Source organism: Ipomoea triloba, chromosome 12, assembly GCF_003576645.1.
Source record: "Ipomoea triloba cultivar NCNSP0323 chromosome 12, ASM357664v1".
Classification (NCBI taxonomy): Eukaryota; Viridiplantae; Streptophyta; class Magnoliopsida; order Solanales; family Convolvulaceae; genus Ipomoea; species Ipomoea triloba.
The window spans coordinates 41,199-62,247 of NC_044927.1; the positions used below are offsets into that span (position 1 = coordinate 41,199).

The 21,049-nt window shown below is 36.1% G+C and overlaps 1 protein-coding gene across 1 annotated transcript; it reads left to right on the forward strand.

Moving 5' to 3' along the window:
• LOC116000407 (villin-4-like) lies at nt 1-19,701 on the forward strand. Its single transcript, XM_031240487.1, has 24 exons — nt 1-265; nt 713-819; nt 1,198-1,297; nt 1,439-1,507; nt 1,596-1,832; nt 1,915-2,092; nt 2,175-2,307; nt 5,822-5,984; nt 6,071-6,218; nt 6,408-6,508; nt 6,766-6,921; nt 11,101-11,169; nt 11,259-11,327; nt 11,421-11,558; nt 14,708-14,836; nt 15,308-15,455; nt 15,609-15,619; nt 15,936-16,076; nt 16,879-17,004; nt 17,073-17,138; nt 18,438-18,759; nt 18,826-19,010; nt 19,085-19,259; nt 19,353-19,701. Exons 2-23 carry the CDS (start codon nt 764-766, stop codon nt 19,196-19,198), a joined length of 2,859 nt encoding a protein of 952 aa, XP_031096347.1. The 5' UTR covers nt 1-265; nt 713-763; the 3' UTR covers nt 19,199-19,259; nt 19,353-19,701.
• The last annotated feature ends 1,348 nt before the right edge of the window (nt 19,702-21,049 follow it).

Genomic DNA, 21,049 nt, shown 5'->3' on the forward strand with positions numbered 1-21,049 from the left:
CGCCCTCTTGCTCAGGCTGTTAGTTTGAGCGGGGACAACGTGTCAAAAATTTCCAAGTTTTGTTTGCCCCTGCCTCTTCTACCGTTAGTGAAGAGCACGCCTCGCCACTCTCTGCGTTCCCCTTCACTCTCTCGCTGTCCAATATCTCATATACGAACATTACTACTCCTACTTTCCGTTTTCATTGGCGGTTTCAAATTTCCGTTCTGCTCAATTCTGCAACCTATCGATGGTTGATCCCATCTCATTTCCGCCTCAATTTTATGTAAGCTCTTGCTTCAATTCTGCAACCTATCTCTTCGTTTTTTTTATTTTCTTTTATTATTTTAAAATCTTGAATTGCATTTCTTTTTGTTTCAGTATGTGAAATCCAGATAGATAACATATATAAGTTGTCTGCATGTGTGTGTATATACATATATTTGGCTTCATCCCCGATAGAATTGGAATCTGGGCTCATCTGTAATGGAAAATGCAAAGAACATTGTAATATATAATTTATCTCCTAAATTCCCGATTGTGCTCTGGAATTGAAGCAAAACAGCGCTCTTTCTCAAAACTCGTATGGTTGTTGGGAGCTGTACTGGATTATTAGTAATCAATTTTTATTTTCTCTTTTTTTTTTTTTTTTTTTTTGATTGTTGTTGCTTTATTTCCCACCTGTCTTTAATCTTTGAGTTTCTCTTTTTTTCTATTTATGATATCTTTTCAGCCCGTCTCGTTGATGAAGTAGCAGAAGCAATTAAGGACGCTAGAAATTACCATGGGAGTTTCAGTGAGAAATTTGGATGCAGCTTTCCAAGAGGCAGGACAGAAGGAGTATCCTTTTTAGATCATTTAGCAATGCAGAACATTGGCTTAAGAGGACTTGAGGAGTATTGAGAATTGAATGGAAAGAAGGGAACCGCAAATTAACCAATGCTAAAAAACATCTAAACTAGTTTATTCCTCTAAACCTGTATGATTTTTTGAGCCGAAGTCAATAATATATATATATATATATATATATATATATATATATTAAGGATAGATAAGTTAGAATGCAAAACGATATAAACTAAAACTATCATCATTGAGAATTCATTTTAACTCAAATTATCATGGTTCTATATATTTGTTTCCAAATGCATTTGTATTTTCTTTGATTTAATTTATCACCAAGGAATGGCCAAGGTTGTTATCCTTGAAAATTTATAGTGGGATTGAGATCTGGCATATTGAAAATTTTCATCCTGTGCCTATTCCTGAGTCGTCTTATGGAAAATTTTATACAGGAGACTCTTACATTATTTTAAAGGTATGAAACTGATCTCTGATTATGTGTTTTTTTTCTTCATATGAGAAGATTTCTTTTCACTGCCTTCTTAATATCTGCATTTTCTTATGTTTGCTGTGGTCAATTAAGATCAGTAAGATCCCTAATTCTCCTTTTATGTAGACCACTGCCTTGAAAAGTGGCGCCTTACGACATGATATTCACTATTGGCTTGGGAAAGATACTAGTCAGGTAAGTTTACCTTCCATGAGATTTAACCACTATAGCTTTGTTTTATAACAATGTCTCGTGATAAAACACTATTTACTGTTCTGTATAGGATGAAGCTGGTACTGCAGCCGTTAAGACTATTGAACTAGATGTAGTCCTTGGAGGACGTGCTGTTCAATATCGTGAAGTGCAAAGCAATGAAACTGAGAAGTTTCTTTCTTATTTCAAGCCATGTATAATCCCTCAAGAAGGTGGAGTTGCATCAGGGTTCAAGCATGCTGAAGCAGAAGAGTACAAGATCCGTTTGTTTGTATGCAAAGGGAAGCATGTTGTACACGTAAAAGAGGCAAGCTCATGTCTTTCAGATTATAATATTCGAAGTATGTCTTTTGTACTTGTAGTTAGCTGTTTTTTATGTGATTGGACAGGTCCTTTTTGCTCGGTCCTCTCTCAATCATGATGACATCTTTATCCTTGATACCAAATCTAAAATCTTCCAATTCAGTGGTGTCAATTCATCTATTCAAGAGAGGGCCAAAGCACTTGAAGTTGTTCAGTGCATAAGAGATACTTACCATGATGGAAAATGTGAGGTGGCTGCAATTGGTAAGCATATAATATGCCTGGTAGATTGGATAATGATACATTAGTGACTATTTGATTTAAATATGTCTATGCATTGATGTAGAGGATGGAAAACTCATGTCTGATGCTGATACTGGGGAATTCTGGGGTCTGTTTGGTGGATTTGCTCCACTTCCAAGGAAAACAACTAAGGGGGACACTAAAAGTGCTGATGCTCTCTTCAGCAGATTGTATCGGTAATTTATTTTATTCATTTGACATTCCTTTGTTTGATTTTTATTAGAGAGCATCTAAAAATTACCAATGTACAATTGTCAATATGTTTGTCCCTGTTTTGATAGTTTCATGAAGCTTAATATAATGCTCCCAATTCACAAATGTCTAGGAAATGAAATGTTATAAAAAGGCTGGAGTTAAAGTTGTCCTTTTTATTAGGTTACAGTTCTGGGATTTTTCTTTTTGGTAATTCAAATTGTTTTGGGGGCATTGGGATTCAAACCCAAGCCTTTGACCTGGGAAAAAAACTCAAGTTACCACCAAACTAAGTCCTAAATGCCTTAAAATTTTAATCATTGAAGTGTGTGTTCTACCTCAACTAAAAGCTTAAAGTTGTTAGTGAAACTTGTTGAATATTAGGAAACCTTAGCCCTATTTCTTGTAGGGGCAGCTCTGTTTCCTATTTCTAATAGGAGTGAGCTTATTCCAATGTTCCTATATTATTATACTCTGTCCATCCTATTTTATGTGTCTGGTTTCGTTAACGAGGCTTAAACAATTATATATTTCATAATACAGCGTATTAAGTTTAGTATTAGTATATAAATTTTATATATTTATAAACTACATTAAAAGTAGTATTAAGCACAAAAAAAAATACTAAAGAAAATAAGCAAAGAAAAAAAAAAGTTAGGTTGACCAATGAATAGTAGATAGGACATGTAATATATTCTTTCTATTCACCATTAGTCTCTTGCCTTGGCTACTCACATATTTTTCTTTTTCCTAATTAGCGAGTGGTGGCTATTTGCCACTCCCCAAGTTTTTCAATCCCTTAATTCCAACATGGTATTAGGGCTTATGTGTCCTATGCCACTTTTTCTATGTTTCCAGTTAGAAACATTGTTTTTCAACAGTTGAACAGTGCTTAGTACTATTCTCTTCTCAATTCCAACCTTTTCGGTGGCTTCTGTTGAAAGGTTTGTTTAAGAAGAACTGAACAATCTTTCTTATTCCTTCAAATTACTCCAGATTACATATCAATATATAGGCATACAAAAAGCAATGGGAAGAGACATAATAAAAAAAATAGTCTGCCTGAGAAAAACTACTCCTCTCCTCAAGGCATTAATTGCAAGAGTAAATAAGGCTGCAGAGGAGGCTGCTCAAGATAGATATTTCCAATAGCTTCCTTTGCAAATGAACATCAGCATATTGTCCAGGACATCATTGCAACCCTTTGTCAGAAAGCCCATTGTTGAATCACCGATGACACACCCTCAAGCACCTCCTGGCCGAGAAGTTATCTCTCTCAACCTTTAAATCAGATCTCTTGTTCTTGTTACCTTTTGATCTTACCACCTATGCCAATGGACTCCTACAGTCCTACCTCTTTGGCGATGTCTTTTCCAGCGAGATTTTTCAAATCCCCTTTTCACAATTTTTTTGGTCTTTTTGGGGAAATTTGGAGGCTTTTTGGGTCTGTTGCCGAGTTTCTTTCTTAAGGGTGTTCAATTTTGGTATTGAAGTGTTTGCTTCCTTATTTTTGGTGCGCCATATTTATTCCCGATGGTGTTCAATTTCATAATTACTATATTTTATTTCCAAAGGACTTTTATTATTTCTCAAGTTTCAAGTAAGGTTGCAGTGCTACCCTCAACAACCAATCATATCCTATTTGATTCTCTTCAGTGTTATGGGTTTTGCTTAATCGCTTTGGGTTATCTTCATTACTATGAGCTCTATTGCTTTTCATCCCATTACTGCTCCTGCTATGTTTCACCTCTATCGCTCTTTATGAAGGTATTTTTGCATGTGTCCTAGAGTGTGTGTTGTTGTGTTATTTTGAGGTTGTTTGTTTCCGCTCCATCCTTGACACTTTAATCTTCATCCCAAGCATCGTGTATAACACCATGTATTCTGAATCCATCCAACACTTGTATCCTCTAGTTGCGCCTAGTCTTATTTTGTAATTTTGAGTTAGGTGGAGTTTTTGTTTTAATTCAAGCTTGAAACTTCTAGATATTCCAGCTTGCAAGAGGAGTGGGTTTGGCCCAACGCTCCTATAAATATAAAGATCTTTGTATAGTTCAATACATACAGACAATAGAGACAATTTATGTAATATATTATTTCTCTTTGGTTGTTTGACTTGTTTCACATATTTTGCTTCTACCTAATTGGTTGGTGGTGGCTAATTGCCACCCATTAGGTCCTTCAATCCCTCAATTTTAATAGAATTATTTACTTACTATTTTATATTTGTCCTTAGAACACCCCTCATGTGTAGGCTAAATATTTTTTGATGGACCAAAACATAGCAATAAACTTTTCTTATGTTAGGTAGCAGGTAACAAGTTGGACTCAAACTCAGAATTTTTACCTGAATTGATATTGTATCAATGTGTTTCACTTCAACTAAAAGTTTAAGTTGCCAGTGAGATTACACATTTATCCTACAGCACTTATTAACTTTTTCCAGTGCTTCATTCGCTCAGAAATAAAAACTTATCTAGATTAATGGATCTAGATGTGAAAAATATAAAACACCAGTTACAGATATTTGTACACACATGAACATACATATTAATTTCCCCGAGGAGAGCAGAAGTTTAAGTATGCCTGGATTCATTCTCATCTTCGTTCACCACAGTATACAATAGATCATATATATAAATACAAACTACAGAATAAAGTGTCTTATGGATACTGCCAAATATTGCTTCAGTCTTGTTAAAATGACAGTCAAGAGGGCATAGCCACTCTGACAAAGTGTAGGAAAAGGGAGTGGGAAGACAAATCCCTTTTAGAGTTTATTCCACTTTCAGTCCTCCACTATAGTGGTATTTCCACTTTTGGTTTTTGACTTTGATTTGTTCCTCTTGTAGTCCAAATTGCCTTCACTTTGTGAAAGTTTAACCAAACTTTGCCTTACTATATTTAAGAGAACGTTGGACATTTTGGACTAAAAGTGAAACTTCTTCTTCTTCTTCTTCTTCTTCTTCTTCTTTTTAAGTTGAGGACTAAAACTAAAAGTGGAAAAATCAAAGTCAAGAACCAAAATTGGAAATGCCACTATTGTTGAGGACCAAAAGTGGAATAAATTCAGGGTGTGTTTGGTTCGCACATGGGAATCGGAATAGGTATCAAATACTTGGTAATGGTAATGGGTTTTGGTGAAAGTATTTTGCATGTTTGGTAGTAGGGTGGAATGAGAATGATTATTAATAGTTGGAGAAGAGGAGGAGGAAGAGAAATGAAACCCTTATTTTATTAGGAATGAGTTTTGCAATTAATGGGGTAATCAAAACCCATAGTAGTGTTCTAAACACCTGTCAACCAAACAATAACAATGACTTTGATACACATTCCTGATTGCTAAACCTGTCAACCAAACACACCCTCAATCTTTTGATTAGTTCAAAATGAAAATTTTTAATCTTCTCTGGGAATTTTTCTCATAGACCCATACTTTTGTTGGTCATGATAGCTTTTACTATATCAACTCTGACAATTGTAAGTTTACCATTTCAGAGTTGAGAAAGGGCAGCCAGAACCTGTTGATGCTGATTCTTTGACGAAGGGCATGCTAGATACAAATAGATGCTACATTCTTGATTGTGGAATTGAAGCTTTTGTGTGGATGGGAAGGAATACTTCTCTTGATGAAAGGAAAACTGCAAGTGTTGCAGCAGATGTACTGATCTATGTGTTTTATATTTTAGATTATCCAGTCCAATTTACAATTTTGCCATTTTTCATTGACATCATATATTTCACCAGGAACTGTTACATGGCCTTGATAGAACCAAATGTCATGTAGTTCGCTTGATTGAAGGATTTGAGACAGTGATGTTTCGCAAAAAGTTTGACTCTTGGCCCCAGTCAACTGATGTGGCTGCACCAGAGGATGGTAAAGGAAGAGTTGCTGGTCAGTAACTTCACTTTTTTGTGTTTTTCCATATCTCATCAATTCCAATCGCATTATATTTTGGAATCCTTCAGTGGTTTTCTGTTCTTTTTGAAACTTATAGCATATATTTACCAAATGCATGATTTTTCTGCATCTATATCATTTTACCAGTTCTTATACTTTTCTTCTTTCATGATGCTGCTCTAGCACTTTTAAAACGCCAAGGGGTTAACGTGAAGGGTCTTATGAAAGATTCTCCTCCCAAAGAAGAACCTCAACCTTATATAGATTGCACGGGGGATTTGCAGGTGCTCTATATCTATTGATTTTTGCATTATATTAAAAGCAATAAACTTGTTCAACAAAGATATATGACTGGAACTTACTTTTATCAATAATTGTAGTCAAAGAAATTACACATAAATAAGGTGATCATTGCTGTAGAAGTATATGAAGAAGGATTTAGTCTGAAGACGATGAGCCCTGCAACTTTACAATGTTACATTTGTTGCTAAAGTAGTGGTGCCCATTCTGATGTATCTGATATATTGCCTCTGCTATGCAGGTTTGGCGTGTAAATGGTCAACAGAAGACTCTTCTTCCAGAATCTGATCAGTCAAAGTTCTATACTGGGGACTGTTTCATATTTCAGTATTCTTATCCGGGGGAAGATAAAGAGGAGTATCTTATTGGAACGTGGTTTGGGAAGCTAAGTGTTAAGGTAATGGATTTAGTATTTCCTTTCTCCATTCTTCCAAATGTTTTATATTCAATATCTATCAAAATTTAAGTATTCACTAAACAACAAAGTACAACACAAACTGCAAGATATATAAAACAAACTGCAAAATGTACAGCATCCCAAGCAAAAGATTAACTCTTCATTATGATTGCTCTCAATTCTCTAGTTTTCTCATGTGTTCTCTGCTTTTCACTTAATAATCTAAGGGATTTATCTCCTAAGTACAAGATCCAAGTTACTCCTTTATTTTTCCCCACAGAGACTTTCTCGCTTCTTGATCAGTTTAGGGTATTACCTTGTATTATACGGTAGATAGATCCAAAAAAAAAAAATCCTATGTCTGGACAGAATACCTGGGAAAACTATCTAGCAAATCCCTCAATTTTTGGATTATGTTGAAATTGAGGGATTGAAAGACCTGGCGGGTGGAGAATAACAACCACCCGCCAGTTAGGCGGAAGCAAAGTATGTGAGGAAACCAGAGAATAATAGAATGTATGAATATATTATAATGAAAGTGTACAATAGTGTTGTTCTCTATGCCTCTATATATACTAAACTACCTACCAAATCTACCATAATAGGAATAGGAAACCCTAATAGGAATAGGAAACTAAGTCCACCCTACTAGGAGTTTCCTAATATTCAATAAAGGTTTCCTAATATTCAACATTCCCCCTCAAGCTGGAACATTTGAAAGTTCCAAGCTTGGATCAAAACAAACACTCTACCTCACTCAAAATTACAAATGAAAATTAAAAGCTAATTAGAGGATAATAGTGTTGGATGGCTTCAGAGGGACAATGCTATACACAACCCTTGGAAATGCATCAAGGGCGAAGCTTGTCACGAACATCCTTGGGAATGACGGCACCAAGGGTAAAGCGAACACCACCACAGCAACATAAGCAGTCTAGGATTGATGGCTTCAAAAGAGATTGCGCTATGCCTGACCCTTCCTTGGGAATGAAGACGAATGCACCAAGAATGGAGCTGAACACAATCCTTGGGAATAAAGGTGAACACACCAAGGACGGAGCTGAACATGATCTTGGGAATGAACGCACCGAGGATGGAGTTGAACACGAACCTCGGGAATGGAGATGAACACACCAAGGATAGAGTAGGACATGCTAACAAAGCCTTCATTGAACTTCATTGTAGAGTAGGACATGCTAACAAAGCCTTCATTGAACTTCATTGAAGAGTAGGACATGCTAACAAAGCCTTCATTGAACTTCATTGAAAGTGGTAGAGGCGAAAAGGGAGCAAAGAATAGCAAAGGATGCAGTAGAGCCCATAGTAATGAAGATAAACCCAAAGCAACGAGATAAAGATAACCGGGAAAACAAAGTAAAATAAGTAAACTAGAACACCGTTTGATTATAGATAGTCACACTCCACCTTACGGCCTTACTTGAAACATGGGAAATAATCAAAGGCCATTATAATAGTGCTGAAACTTAACATCCATGGGATAAGGCATACCGGAAATAAAGGAATAGCACGGTAATACCAAAATAGTGAAACACCATGGGAAGAACCGAAGAAGCTCAGCAATAAATACAAAAAGCCTTCAAATTTCACCAAAGAATGGCAAAACAACAATCTCAAGGGATGGTTGGAGATGTTGACCGGAGTTGACTGTTGACCAACGTTGACTGGCCGTTGACCGGCGTTGACCGGCGACCAACGAAGGATCTGAAAACACAGTCAGGAGCGTCTCGTCGATACGAAACTGTTGGTGGCAGCGGCGTCTTGATCGGAGATAGGAGGAGAGAGATCTGGCCGGAAAACCGAAGAGACTCCCGGCGACAGCGGAACAACTAGGGCTTTGTCTAGGGTTTGTTTTAGGGTTTAGGCTCTGATACCATGTTGAAATTGAGGGATTGAAAGACTTGGCGGGTGGAGAATAACAACCACCCGTTAGTTAGGCGGAAGCAAAGTATGTGAGAAAACCAGAGAATAATAGAATGTATGAATATATTATAACGAAAGTGTACAATAGTGTTGTTCTCTATGCCTCTATATATACTAAACTACCTACCAAATCTACCATAATAGGAATAGGAAACCCTAATAGGAATAGGAAACTAAGTCCACCCTACTAGGAGTTTCCTAATATTCAATAAAGGTTTCCTAATATTCAACAGATTACAAATTGATTACAACTCATATACACCTTGACACTCCCCCTCAAGCTGAGGAATAGATGTCTTCCATTCTAGGGGACCTGCATAGTCAGCATTGGCATAAGCTTCTAGAGTAAGAGTATCAATGTTTTTGAACAAAACTCCTTTCTCTCGACTTCCTTTCAAGCAATGTAGCACCCTTTAAGCCGCTTGAAGATGAGGTTCTCTTGCGCTCATATGGTATGCTATGTCTAGCTTAGTGTAAAGGTATACGAGTCTACCAACCAGCCTGTGGTACATTCTTTTGTGAACAGCTAGTTCTTTAGGTATGTGAGTCTACCAACCAGCCTCTGGTACATTCTTTGTGAACAGCTACTTCTTTAGCTTTGTCCAATCCCGAGCTTGTTCGGTCCATGTTGAGTTCACCCAGTTGTCCGTGGTATTGGTGGTGTTCAAAGCTTTCGTTTCAAGGGAGTGTCCTAAATGGATTTGAGTTAGTTCATTATTTAGTTATTTCGTAATTTAGTTATTTTGGGTTAGTTATATTTGAGTTATCTATTATTTGTGTAACAAGTTGGGCATGATTAATATCTATGCTCCAACTTGAGGGGGAGTGTTATGGAATATATATATTTAATATATGGAATCTCTATAGATTAGGCAGTCTTAGGGATTTAGGTAGGTAGACATATGGAAACTTGTTTCCTATTCGAAGTCTTCTAGCATGTATTTAAAGAGCTTTGTATTCTCTTTTCTATATGACAGTATATTCAGAAATCTTCTCTTTACTTTCGTAACAAGCTTCTACCTTATGGTTTGGATCCATTGGAGTGGAGATTAGTTTGCACCCAATCTTTCCTGTTTCTGCCAATAAATTAATTGCGTAGATATGAATATTCCTTTACTGGAATATGCCATCTTAATACCAAGGAAGTGCTTTCTTAGTAACTTTGTTTCAAAAACTATTACTAATCTCAGCTTCAATTCATGCTTCTCTCTCATCATTTCCAGTTGACTTTGTTTATACCCACATTTTTTTGTGACTTCTGTAAATCTTCCAAACCATGCTCTAGGGAATTATTTTAACCCATAAAGGGCTTTCCTCAACTTGCGTACCTTATTGCCGGTGTCTCTCTCAAAGCCCAGTGGAATATTCATGTAGGTTTCCTTTTCTAAGTCCCCGTGGAGGAATGCAATCTTAACATCATACTGTAGGAGTTATCAATTGCAGTGATCAGCTAATGCCAACTGAATTCTCAGTGTTCCTTTTTCCAACTGGAGCAAAAGCCTCTTGATAATCCACCCCATAAGTTTGTGTACCTGCCACAATTCTTGCTTTATATCTCTCACGGGTAATTTAGAGGAAAGGTTTATTGTGGAGATGCCAGAGAGAGAGAGAGTCAGTCAGTCATACCATTCTCTTAAAGGTGACTCAGATGGATGCTTATTTGTGGAGATACCGGAAACACCACTTATGCAGTTATACCGAACAGCTTTTTGAAAGATCTACGTGATTTCATAACCTTGAGCCCTCTGCTAAAGTCACAAAAACCAAAGAATGGCTAGTATTTCATACTTCTCCCTCTTTAGCTTGACCAAGGCATAAAATATTGATAGGAGTGAATTACTACCATTCATTAAGAAGGTTCAATACAGTCCAAGAGTTAAGACAACCTAAAGTCATAAAGCTAGTGAAGACGAATCTAACATCTCGAGTTTAATATGAGACAGTGGGAGTACTTGTTTTCTTGTATTCATCATTTTTATACATAAAAAGATAATAGAATCTCTAGGATGTTCTAATCCAAAATGCCTTAGAGTCTGATTAGACTTTGAAGAAAATTCTAGAATTCTTTCTGTTCATCTGTGCTTCTTTTTCTCTTTATAAGCGACATCTCCTTATCTCATAATGTCAAGGGTTATGAAGTACGGAGTAATTTTTTGTTGTGTCATGAGTAAGTGGAGATGACTTGAAATAATTATTGATAACAGTATTGACTGTGCAACTAAATTATGGAATATATAGGAAGATCAAATCTCAGCTACTTCACAGGCAAGTAAAATGGTTGAGTCCATGAAGTTCTTGGCTACTCAGGTACAGTGCATTCCCTAAGAAGACCTATTTTTAAACACTGATAGGCGTACCCTTATGCTTGTATTTGTGACAATATGGACACTTTTCAGGCTTGCATCTATGAAGGATTTGAACCAATCCAGTTCCTTGCTATATTCCAGAGCCTTATTGTTTTCAAGGTTTGAAAGGCTTTTATTAGTTTTGATCAGATAATTGTGCTTAAGTTAATAGTCACTTCTAGAAGTTTGGTAACTTTTTGCATGTGTCACCAGGGAGGTCTTAGTGAAGGATACAAGAAGTTTCTTGCCGAAAAAGAACTTCCAGATGATACATACAGTGAAGATGGTATTGCTTTATTTCGAGTACAGGGTACTGGACCAGATAATATGCAAGCCATCGAAGTTGTTCCGGTATTTCTCTTTCCACGGTTTTCTTTATACCCATGGGGCAGTGCTCAGAGATTGATCATTGTCGTATATGCACACCTTGACTTTACAAACTTATCTTGTGCATGGAACACGCACAGAAAAAAACTATCAAACTGGTTATGAAATTATAGTTACAAGTTAGAAGCATAGTCCATGCTCTTTATTACTCCATGAAGTTCACAAATATATGCATTGATGCTAATGCCTTTAAATTGATTTATTGTAGTCCCCAAAGCAATCATATAAAGCACATCCCAGATCTTGTGGAAAAATCGTATGATTCCAAAGACATACTGTTGTCTTGCAATCATATAAAGCATAGTCCATGCTCTTTATTACTCCACTAAGATATACTGTTGTCATGCAACCAAGACTGTAAACCCAAAGAATCTTCTGCCATGGTTTAGGTTCACCATCAACTGCAGAATGACATAGTGTCTGGCTCCTTGTTTCCTAAGAACCTTAGACCTTTTGCAAAGTTGCACAGACCATTCTTCTCTGGCCAGTTTTTAGTTCCATTCAAATTCCTTCTTAATACTTTCAACCATACCCTGGCTCTTCTTGTATTTGCAAATCAATAGACCTTGATATTTTTTTAAAAAGAATCAATACACTTGGAAAGTATAGCCAAAAAGTTTAGTACCACTGCACCAATTCCAATAGATATATTTTTCAGACCCAAGGGTTCTTGTCTTTAAGAGTATCACAGTTTTTTAAAACAGATGCTAATCTTCTGCTAGCAGCCAGCTTGTGAATGTCTCTATATGGCTGCTGCTCCTTATCAATTGCAAATGACGAACTGCACAGCTTACAGAACATAATGATATAGACAAGTAAAGAAATTTCGTCTATTTTTAAACCTTTCCTCCCTGAAATGAAACTTTCTCTTTTCCTTCTTTGATGGCAATAGGAACATACAAAACCCTAAACTTATTATCTATGATGAGATCCCTCCTAGAAGTGATTGATGGAACAGAAGCAAATTCAAGAAAATGGATTATTCAGCTCCCTGATGAATGTTAATAGTTTCCAAGGCTTAACACAATATAGGACCAAGTCAAAACTCTCCTTGTAGTAGGATTTCCTTTGTACTCTTGCCCTAGTTTAATGCTTCTTAAGAATATATTCTTAAAGGCACACAAAGAACTAATTAAAAACTAGATTAGCCTAACACATTATTGAACCAAGTCAGAGCTTGAGATTCATCCTCTCCTAAACTCAAGAAAGAAGGAATTCAAAAAGTAGATCATCTACTAATATTTGCCAATATTTTCCATTGGTCTAACACAATATAGAACTAAGTCAAAACCTGTGAAGTATAGATATGGACATGGGTATCATGTTGGACTGAGACACACAAGGAATATGTAACTGCCAAAGATAAAGGGACATGACACCGGGAGACTGCATTATTTATTTATTTATTATTATTATTATTTATTATTATTATTATTATAATCACCACAAGAAATTTAACTAGAAGTGACAAGATAGTAAAGAGAATACTACATGAATATGGTCCATCAAAGACAAAGAAATGATCAGGTAGTAAGTAATTACCATGAGAAGTTGAGAATGGCCAGGTTTTCTGCAGTGATCATGCTGAATTTTCAGCAGCTGGACTGGCAGGGAATTCTCTATGCATCACTTTCTTTCACCTCTCCTTCCACTGATCCTCAAAAAATACTGATTTGATGCTTGGCAAGGGCTTTAGTCCTAGAGTCCTTCCTCAAACCTTATCAAGATTCTTATTGAGTCCCATTAAGAACTTGAATATCCTTTTTTTCTACAATTTCTCTGAACTTTTCACATCATCAGGAAAATTCCAGTGATGTTCCTCAAACACATCCCAACTGTTGCCAATGACGCAATGGGATGCTATGGTATTGCATGACAGCATGATCTCCTTACCTGAGATCATCAAGATTAGTTTCAATCTCAAAAATCTATGAAGTATTTTCTTTGCTTGAGTAAAACTCTTCCTCTGCATCCCAAATCTCATGTGTAGTACTATAAAGCAAGAATTTTTCTCCAATCTCATTTGTCATGGAATTGATCAGCCGTGACATGACTATGTTATACTCAATTTTCCATTTTCTAAATTTTGGATCTCTAGGCTTGGGAGGAACAATAGTATCGGTAAGATACTCATCCTTTCCCCTTGCCACATGTGTACATCATGACATGTTGTGTTAAGAGTCCCACATTGATAAAATAAGAGAGAACATATGAGTTTATAAGGCCATGGGTTAAACTAGCTAATTGGTTAGATTCAATCGTTGAGTGTGGTTTGGCCCATGTACAGTATAGCCCAGTTGAGTGACACTAGCCCAATCTAGAATTATAACATACTGTGACCACTCGAGATGGTTATTCCCATTCACCTTATGTCTAGTGATAGGAAGAGAGAAATTATTGGAACTTCCTTGGAGATAGTTATTCCCCATTCAATATATGTCCAATAATGGGAAGAGAGAAGCTATCTGAATTTCCTTGGCTGGTTATGGATGGAATATCAGGATCCGATTTAATATCGGATGGAGTTGAACTTTGTTTTTCTGGCAGCCAGACTGGGAAAATAAAATTCCATGTAAGAATATGAAAACAGAAAATAAAACTATTTGATTTCTCAAATAAATAAAACTCCTATATATATACATGAATATCCTTTGAGCTACAGTATGAATAAGTATGAATGCATCAAGTGGCGACTAGTATTTCTTCACATTTTCCTCAACATTTAGTATTTCTCAAAAAGAAACATACCTAAATACTGGAAATAAGATTTCAGTTTTCCACATTAATGTAAAGTATGAGGTGAGCTCTAGAGGAGCCTTGAGAAAGTATTTTTTTTTTCCAATCATGATACAAATGATTAATGTCCCATGAAAGCACTAGGCTTCATGGTACACAAGCTTATCATTTTTCAATATATTTCCTTCTCTCACTGGCATCATTATATGTGATATTGAAAGTTGTTATCTCTGCCATTGTTGATCTTTTATTTCAAAATATTATTATTTTTCCATGAAGATAAGTTCTAGCAAGTAATAGTGGTATAATTTATTGTTCTGCAATTTGTAGCTTGAGATAACGTATGGCATAGAAACATAATTTTCTATTAAAATCAGGTGGCATTATCCTTGAACTCGTCATACTGTTATATACTACACAGTGGCTCCTCTGTCTTCACGTGGTATGGAAATCTTACAACCTCTGATGACCAGGATCTTGCTGAGCGGCAATTGGATCTTATAAAGGTGGTTTTTGGCTTGCTATCTTTTACCTCTTAAAAGCATCATTTCATCCTTGATAAATCTCTACTTCAATTGTTCTTTTTCTTGAATTTTCCTTTTGCAGAATTTGTGAATTATGAATACTCAAAATTATTACTAATTTAACTAGTGATTCTCATTTTAATTAGCCTTCTGTATATTAGGTATTTGAATTGTTTGATCAAGTCTTGTCTAAATATTAGATAAGGCTGGCCTACACAATGCAATATGCCATTAGAACCTGAAGAGGGCCTAGGTTTGAACCTCACCACCTGTCCACAAAATTTTTGCACTTGCTAGATCAATGCAAGAATTATCCAACTGGATCAAGTAAACAAATAAATTTTATCCACTCTAGTCTTAGTTTAAGATGATGTGAAACCCCATTCAAGCACATAATTCATTACCATGTTTTCTGTATCTTTCTCTGACTGACTGATTATGTACTGTTTGCAGCCTGAAATGCAGTCTAGACTGCACAAAGAAGGTGCAGAATCTGAACAATTCTGGGATATTTTGGGTGGTAAATCTGAATACTCTAGCCAGAAGATTGAAAGGGATAATGAAAGTGACCCTCATCTGTTCTCATGCACCTTCTCAAATGGTAAGAACATGATCAACCGCGTCCCACTCCACGGGAGCCTGGGAGCAAACAAAAATGACTAGATATAAATCTTTTGCACAGTATTACTTGCTATAGTTCCACTAACTGTGTTTTCTTCTCCTTTTTGGTGGGTGGGTGCTGAATGCTCTTCAGGAGATTTGAAGGTGCCTTATTTTATCATATTTTTGTTATTCCAACTCTTATTTAGGACTTTAACTTTGCAATTTTACCTGGAGATTGAATATCTGTGTTTTCTTTTGACTTACACACACCTTTGGAATATAGTATCAGTTCATATTCATATTTCAAGACAACCTAAAGCATGTCATGCTTTATCATTTAATACCTGTGATCTATAACATAAATATTGAGTGAAATTCTTTTACTTCAAAAGAGTTATTTTAAATTAGAAATACAGGCAGCTTCGAATTTATTGTTTCGATTTTCTTTTCAATGATACTTTGGAGCTTTGGATTGCAGGTGGTAGAAATTTACAATTTCAATCAGGATGACCTCTTGACTGAAGATATATTCATCCTAGACTGTCTTTCAGATATTTATGTCTGGGTTGGGCAACTTGTGGAAAACAAGAATAAAAAGCAGGCTTTAGTTATTGGTGAGGTATACATTTGACTGTCTTTTGACCTTAAATTTTGGTTTGGGACATAAGCTGCTATGAAGGAACTTATATATTGATATATCTTTCTGAGGCTTAGGTTCTTGTTAATTATCAAGAGAGAAGTGTTTGTATTACTCTGTAAAGCAATGTGTATTTATTGATTGAAGAAGCTATACACGTTAGGCTATTTATACAGAGGAATAGAAGATTGAAGATGTCCTTTATATAGACTAATATAATGACTCCTAATCTAAGCGAGACTAAGGTAACTATCAATGAGTTCTAGTCTAAATAAACTATTCTATTATAACAAAAATAGGATTCTTTCAATTTAGCTTTCCTTGTGCTTGTCTACCTCTGCGGCAGTATCCCTTCCCCCAGCATGCATCATAATGCTTCTACAGTTGTTTTCCATGTTGCAGTCTCATATACTTTGTCTTGAGTTGCGCAATGTTGCACTCGTTAACCTTGCATGAAAGTGGTGCTGGTATAGCATTCATGTAGGTCCATTCAAACAACATAAGATATGCTGACTTCTCAGTGGCTCCACAGCAAAATTTCTTCAATGACAGATTTAAAATCCAAAAGCCACTAATTGCTTGAGGCAGTTGTACTTTTTTCAGAAGGCCAACTGAAGTCCTCAAAGCATGTTCATCCACAATGGTCTGACCATGTTATTATTACGCTCCATGATGCATAATTTCATTTGAACTTGATGTTTAGTTTATAATTTCTGTTGGAAATTGAGATTTTCAAGTCAGTTTTTTTTCTCATTTGCACTCTCTTGTATATCTTTCCTCACAGAAATTTCTCCAAAATGATTTCCTTCTGGAGAAATTATCTCAGCAGGCTCCAATATACATTGTTTTTGAAGCGAGTGAACCTACTTTCTTTACTCGCTTTTTCACCTGGGACTCTATGAAAGCTGCTGTAAGTGATCCTGTTGTTAAGGTTGAACTTAAGTATACTGATTTGCTAAGAGATATTTTGTATTACAGATGCATGGAAACTCGTTCCAAAGGAAACTTGCCATAGTGAAAAATGGTGGTACTCCAACAGTGCATGTGAGTTCTTTTCTATCCTCTATCTGTTTCCAGCAAATTTATTTTTATTTAAGGATGCATAGATTAATTCGTGCATCATGCTGTGATTCATATTCTGTCTTCTTCACTCTGATGATTTGCATGTTTTGACTTCTTTTCGGCAATGTCTGCCTTTTTTTTGGCTAGCACATCTATTTTAGGTGCCATCCCAATGATGGTTACACTAATGCTTTTTTTCTTTTCTTTTAAAGATTAAGTTGGTTCAAACATAAATTCAGCACCAACATCTAGTCATGAAGTGCAAGCTATGAGTGCCATTGCTTGAAATGCTTGAAATGTTAATGAGTGCCATTGTTTACTCATTAACTTTCTACTTGTCTGTTCAATATGAAAACAATGCTTTTATGCCCAATAGAAACGCCTCCAAATTATTAGACCTGACTGGAAATCTGATTTCATTTTCAAAATTTTGAGGATGCAAATTGTGGGTTTGTTATTATTATAATAACAAGAAAATAAGAAGCAATAATTAATACGGAGTAAAAGAGAGGAGTGAGAGGATATGTCAATGTTGGATAGTGTTGACCTCTATGAACTTCATTCATGTATGCATGCTCTAGTCTTCCTCTGTTTCCTTGCTACTTGCTTTGCAAATCTATTTTCTTCTGTTCCTTTAAGAATTCATGGAGGGGATATGCTTTCCATAACACATTGTGTAGCTACTATGTTCAGAAATTACTAGTTGAAAGTCTGGACCACACTCTTCTAGTCTTTTGTATCATGGAGTATGAGAGTGGGTGTAGTAGATCCTGGGGTGGTGGGGGAGGGTAGAGGAGAAGAAATTCCCACTGCAATCCATCTAAATACATTATTGTTGAGTATGAGTTATGTAATCTGAACTTGAATTCAATTGGCCTTCTCTTTGTTAAAATAAGAAAGAATATATGGGTTTATAAGGTCATGGGTTAGACTAGCTAATTGGTTGGATTTAATCTTTTAGTGTGGTTTGGCCCACGTGCATTATAGCCCAATTGAGTGACCTTATCTCAATCTTAGTTTATAACAGTTATATAATAAAAAATTTCCACTGCAATCCACCCCAAAACTGTCTTATTCAGTGCAAGTATGCGATTAGAAATTGAAATCAATTGGCCTTTTCTTGTTACTTCCATTTACAATGACTACTGTCCTGAAAGACGAATAAATATGGGTTTCTGTGTTCTATTCAGGTTTATTGCCTACATATTGATTGCTGTATGGCAGAAACTTCTTCCTATTAGGATGCATTAAGGTATTGATTTCTTTGTTTTGTGTTATTAGAAACCAAAAAGGAGAACACCTTATGGTGGAAGGTCTAATACATCTGAAAAACCTCAACGTTCTAGAAGTTTGTCTTCCAGCCCTGATCGAGTTCGCCCTAGGGGCAGGTCTCCTGCCTTCAATGCCCTAGCTGCTAATTTTGAGACCCCAAATGCAAGGAACCTTTCAACTCCTCCACCAATGGTGAGAAAGATTTATCCAAAATCTGTAACTCCTGATTCCACAAAACTGGCTTCTAGATCAGCGGCTATTGCGGCATTGACAGCATCCTTTGACAAGTCATTGCCAGCCCGGCAAGTCATCATTCCATCCTTTACTAAAGGTATATTTTCTTGCTATAAGCTTTACTTTATTTTTCCCAAAAAATGTGAAATATAATTCCTTGCAGGTCGAGCAAGCACTGATGCATCAAAACCAAGCCCAGAGGAAAATTCAAAACCAGAAACGATACAGGAAGATGTAAAAGAGGGTGAAGTTGAAGATGATGATGGACTTCGAACATACCCTTATGACCGACTCAAGACCACATCAACTGATCTTATTACGGTTGGAATTGATGTAACCAAGAGGGAGGTATGCTTTGAGGAAAATTTTGAAATGTGCTAATTGATGTTTCCAATGATACTTGAACAATTAACTTTCTGCAGGCTTATTTGTCTTCACAAGAGTTCAGGGAGAAATTTGGGATGAATAAGGATGCCTTTTATAAGCTACCGAAGTGGAAACAGAACAAACTAAAAATGACCCTTCAATTGTTCTGAGTCTATGGCATCTAATCCTATTCTAGTCTCACTTAAAGTCAAGGAGAATGCTATGGAAAATGTATGATCTTTATCTATCTTTTTGTTTATGCATTTGCCTTTTTTTTTTCTTCACAAGTGACCATCATACTCAGCAATTGGGGTTCAATTTCAGGAAAGGGGGCACCAACTCTGTAGCTACTCCAGCTCCAAAGAAGGGATTTTTTATTAGATGGTGGATGGATTAGAAAATTATCCATTACCTTCATTTTTGGTGATATATTCCTTTACAGGTTTAGATGATTGGTACTCTTTTCTTGTCGCAGGTTTGCTGTTAATTTGTAACTCTATGGTGCTTCATTTTTTACCCTTCCCTCATTTTTTAAGCTATAGCTTTTCTAAGTGTAATCAGGGAGTCTGAAACAACGCAGACTCAGAAATTGTGATGCGAGTGAGTACTGTACAGATGTGAAAACTAGTCCGCTGGTTCCCTCTTGACCAATTAAAGCTAGAAATTTTCTCTCTTTTTTTCCTTGAAATTTCTGTAGTTGTTTTTAAAAATAAAAGCTGTAAATAAGGTTGTTGGGCAATGCATTCACGTAAAAATTGCATGAAATATTGTACCACAAATGCAAGTGCAACTTACATTTCTGCTATACAAAATACATGACAGAAACATAAGTCCCATTTGCATTTGACGTACAAGCCACACGCAAATGAGAATTGTGTTTTATATATCCTGGATGAAAAAAAAAATTCCAAAAATAAGAATGTTATGTTCTCCCAACAAGTGCGAGAAACATAAAAGAAAAATGAACAAAGAATAATAATAGAAAAACGAACAAAGAATAGAAAAATGAACAAAGAATAACAATTGGACGCAAATTTTACTGTAGACTGTGCATTAAAACGACGTTGTTTTGATTAATGAAAACAGACGCATGAAACAACATCCGTTCTGTGCAACTGTAATTCCCTTTCAACACAACTGCAGTATCAGTTCAATACAACTGCAGTTTCAGACGGATGAAACGGCCATCGTTCCGCGCAACTGCAGTTCCCTTTCAACACAACTGCAGTATCAGTTCAACAAAACTGTAGTATCAGTTCAACACAACTGCAATATAAGTTACGGAGATTTACGGGAGTCGTTTCTCCCACTTATTGAAACGATGTCATTTTGTGACCATGGTCCACAATGAATTGTGGACCAATATGGCCGCGCCTTCTCGTGTGGTCGGTGCGAAACACACCACTATGTATACAAATATACACCACTCAATGTTAGAAATCTGTTCAAATGTGGTTGCGCATTCCCGTGCGGTCAGTGCGAAACACACCACTATATATACAAATATACAACACTCAATGTTAGAAAATGCACCACAATGAAAATACACAAAAACACAAAAAAAAAAAAATACACCACACACCCAAAATAATGCACCATAACTCTCATGCCCCTAATGGTGCCTTTCCTAACACTGTGTGGTGTATATTTGCATACATGTGTTTTTTGGTGATGCGTACCTAATGGTGCATATTTGTGTTGTGCATTTTCTAACATTGAGTGGTGTATATTTGTTACATAGTGGTGCGGCCACACTGACCGCACATTAAGGCGCAGACGCACCTGATTATGACAATATATATAGAATTATAATCAAATGAGACAAGCTATTTAGGTGAGAAATAAGAATTGTTTTGGAGCGTCCATCTTTCATCGTTTGATGGTTGAGATTATTCCTTTTTTTCTTCCTTATGTGCTTAATATTAATTAGAAGGGAGTTTATTGTAATTGTATATGTGTTTTATTTTCAGAATAGAATTCTAGTCATATATTATGCTTGATTTTAGGTATTTTAATTTAGG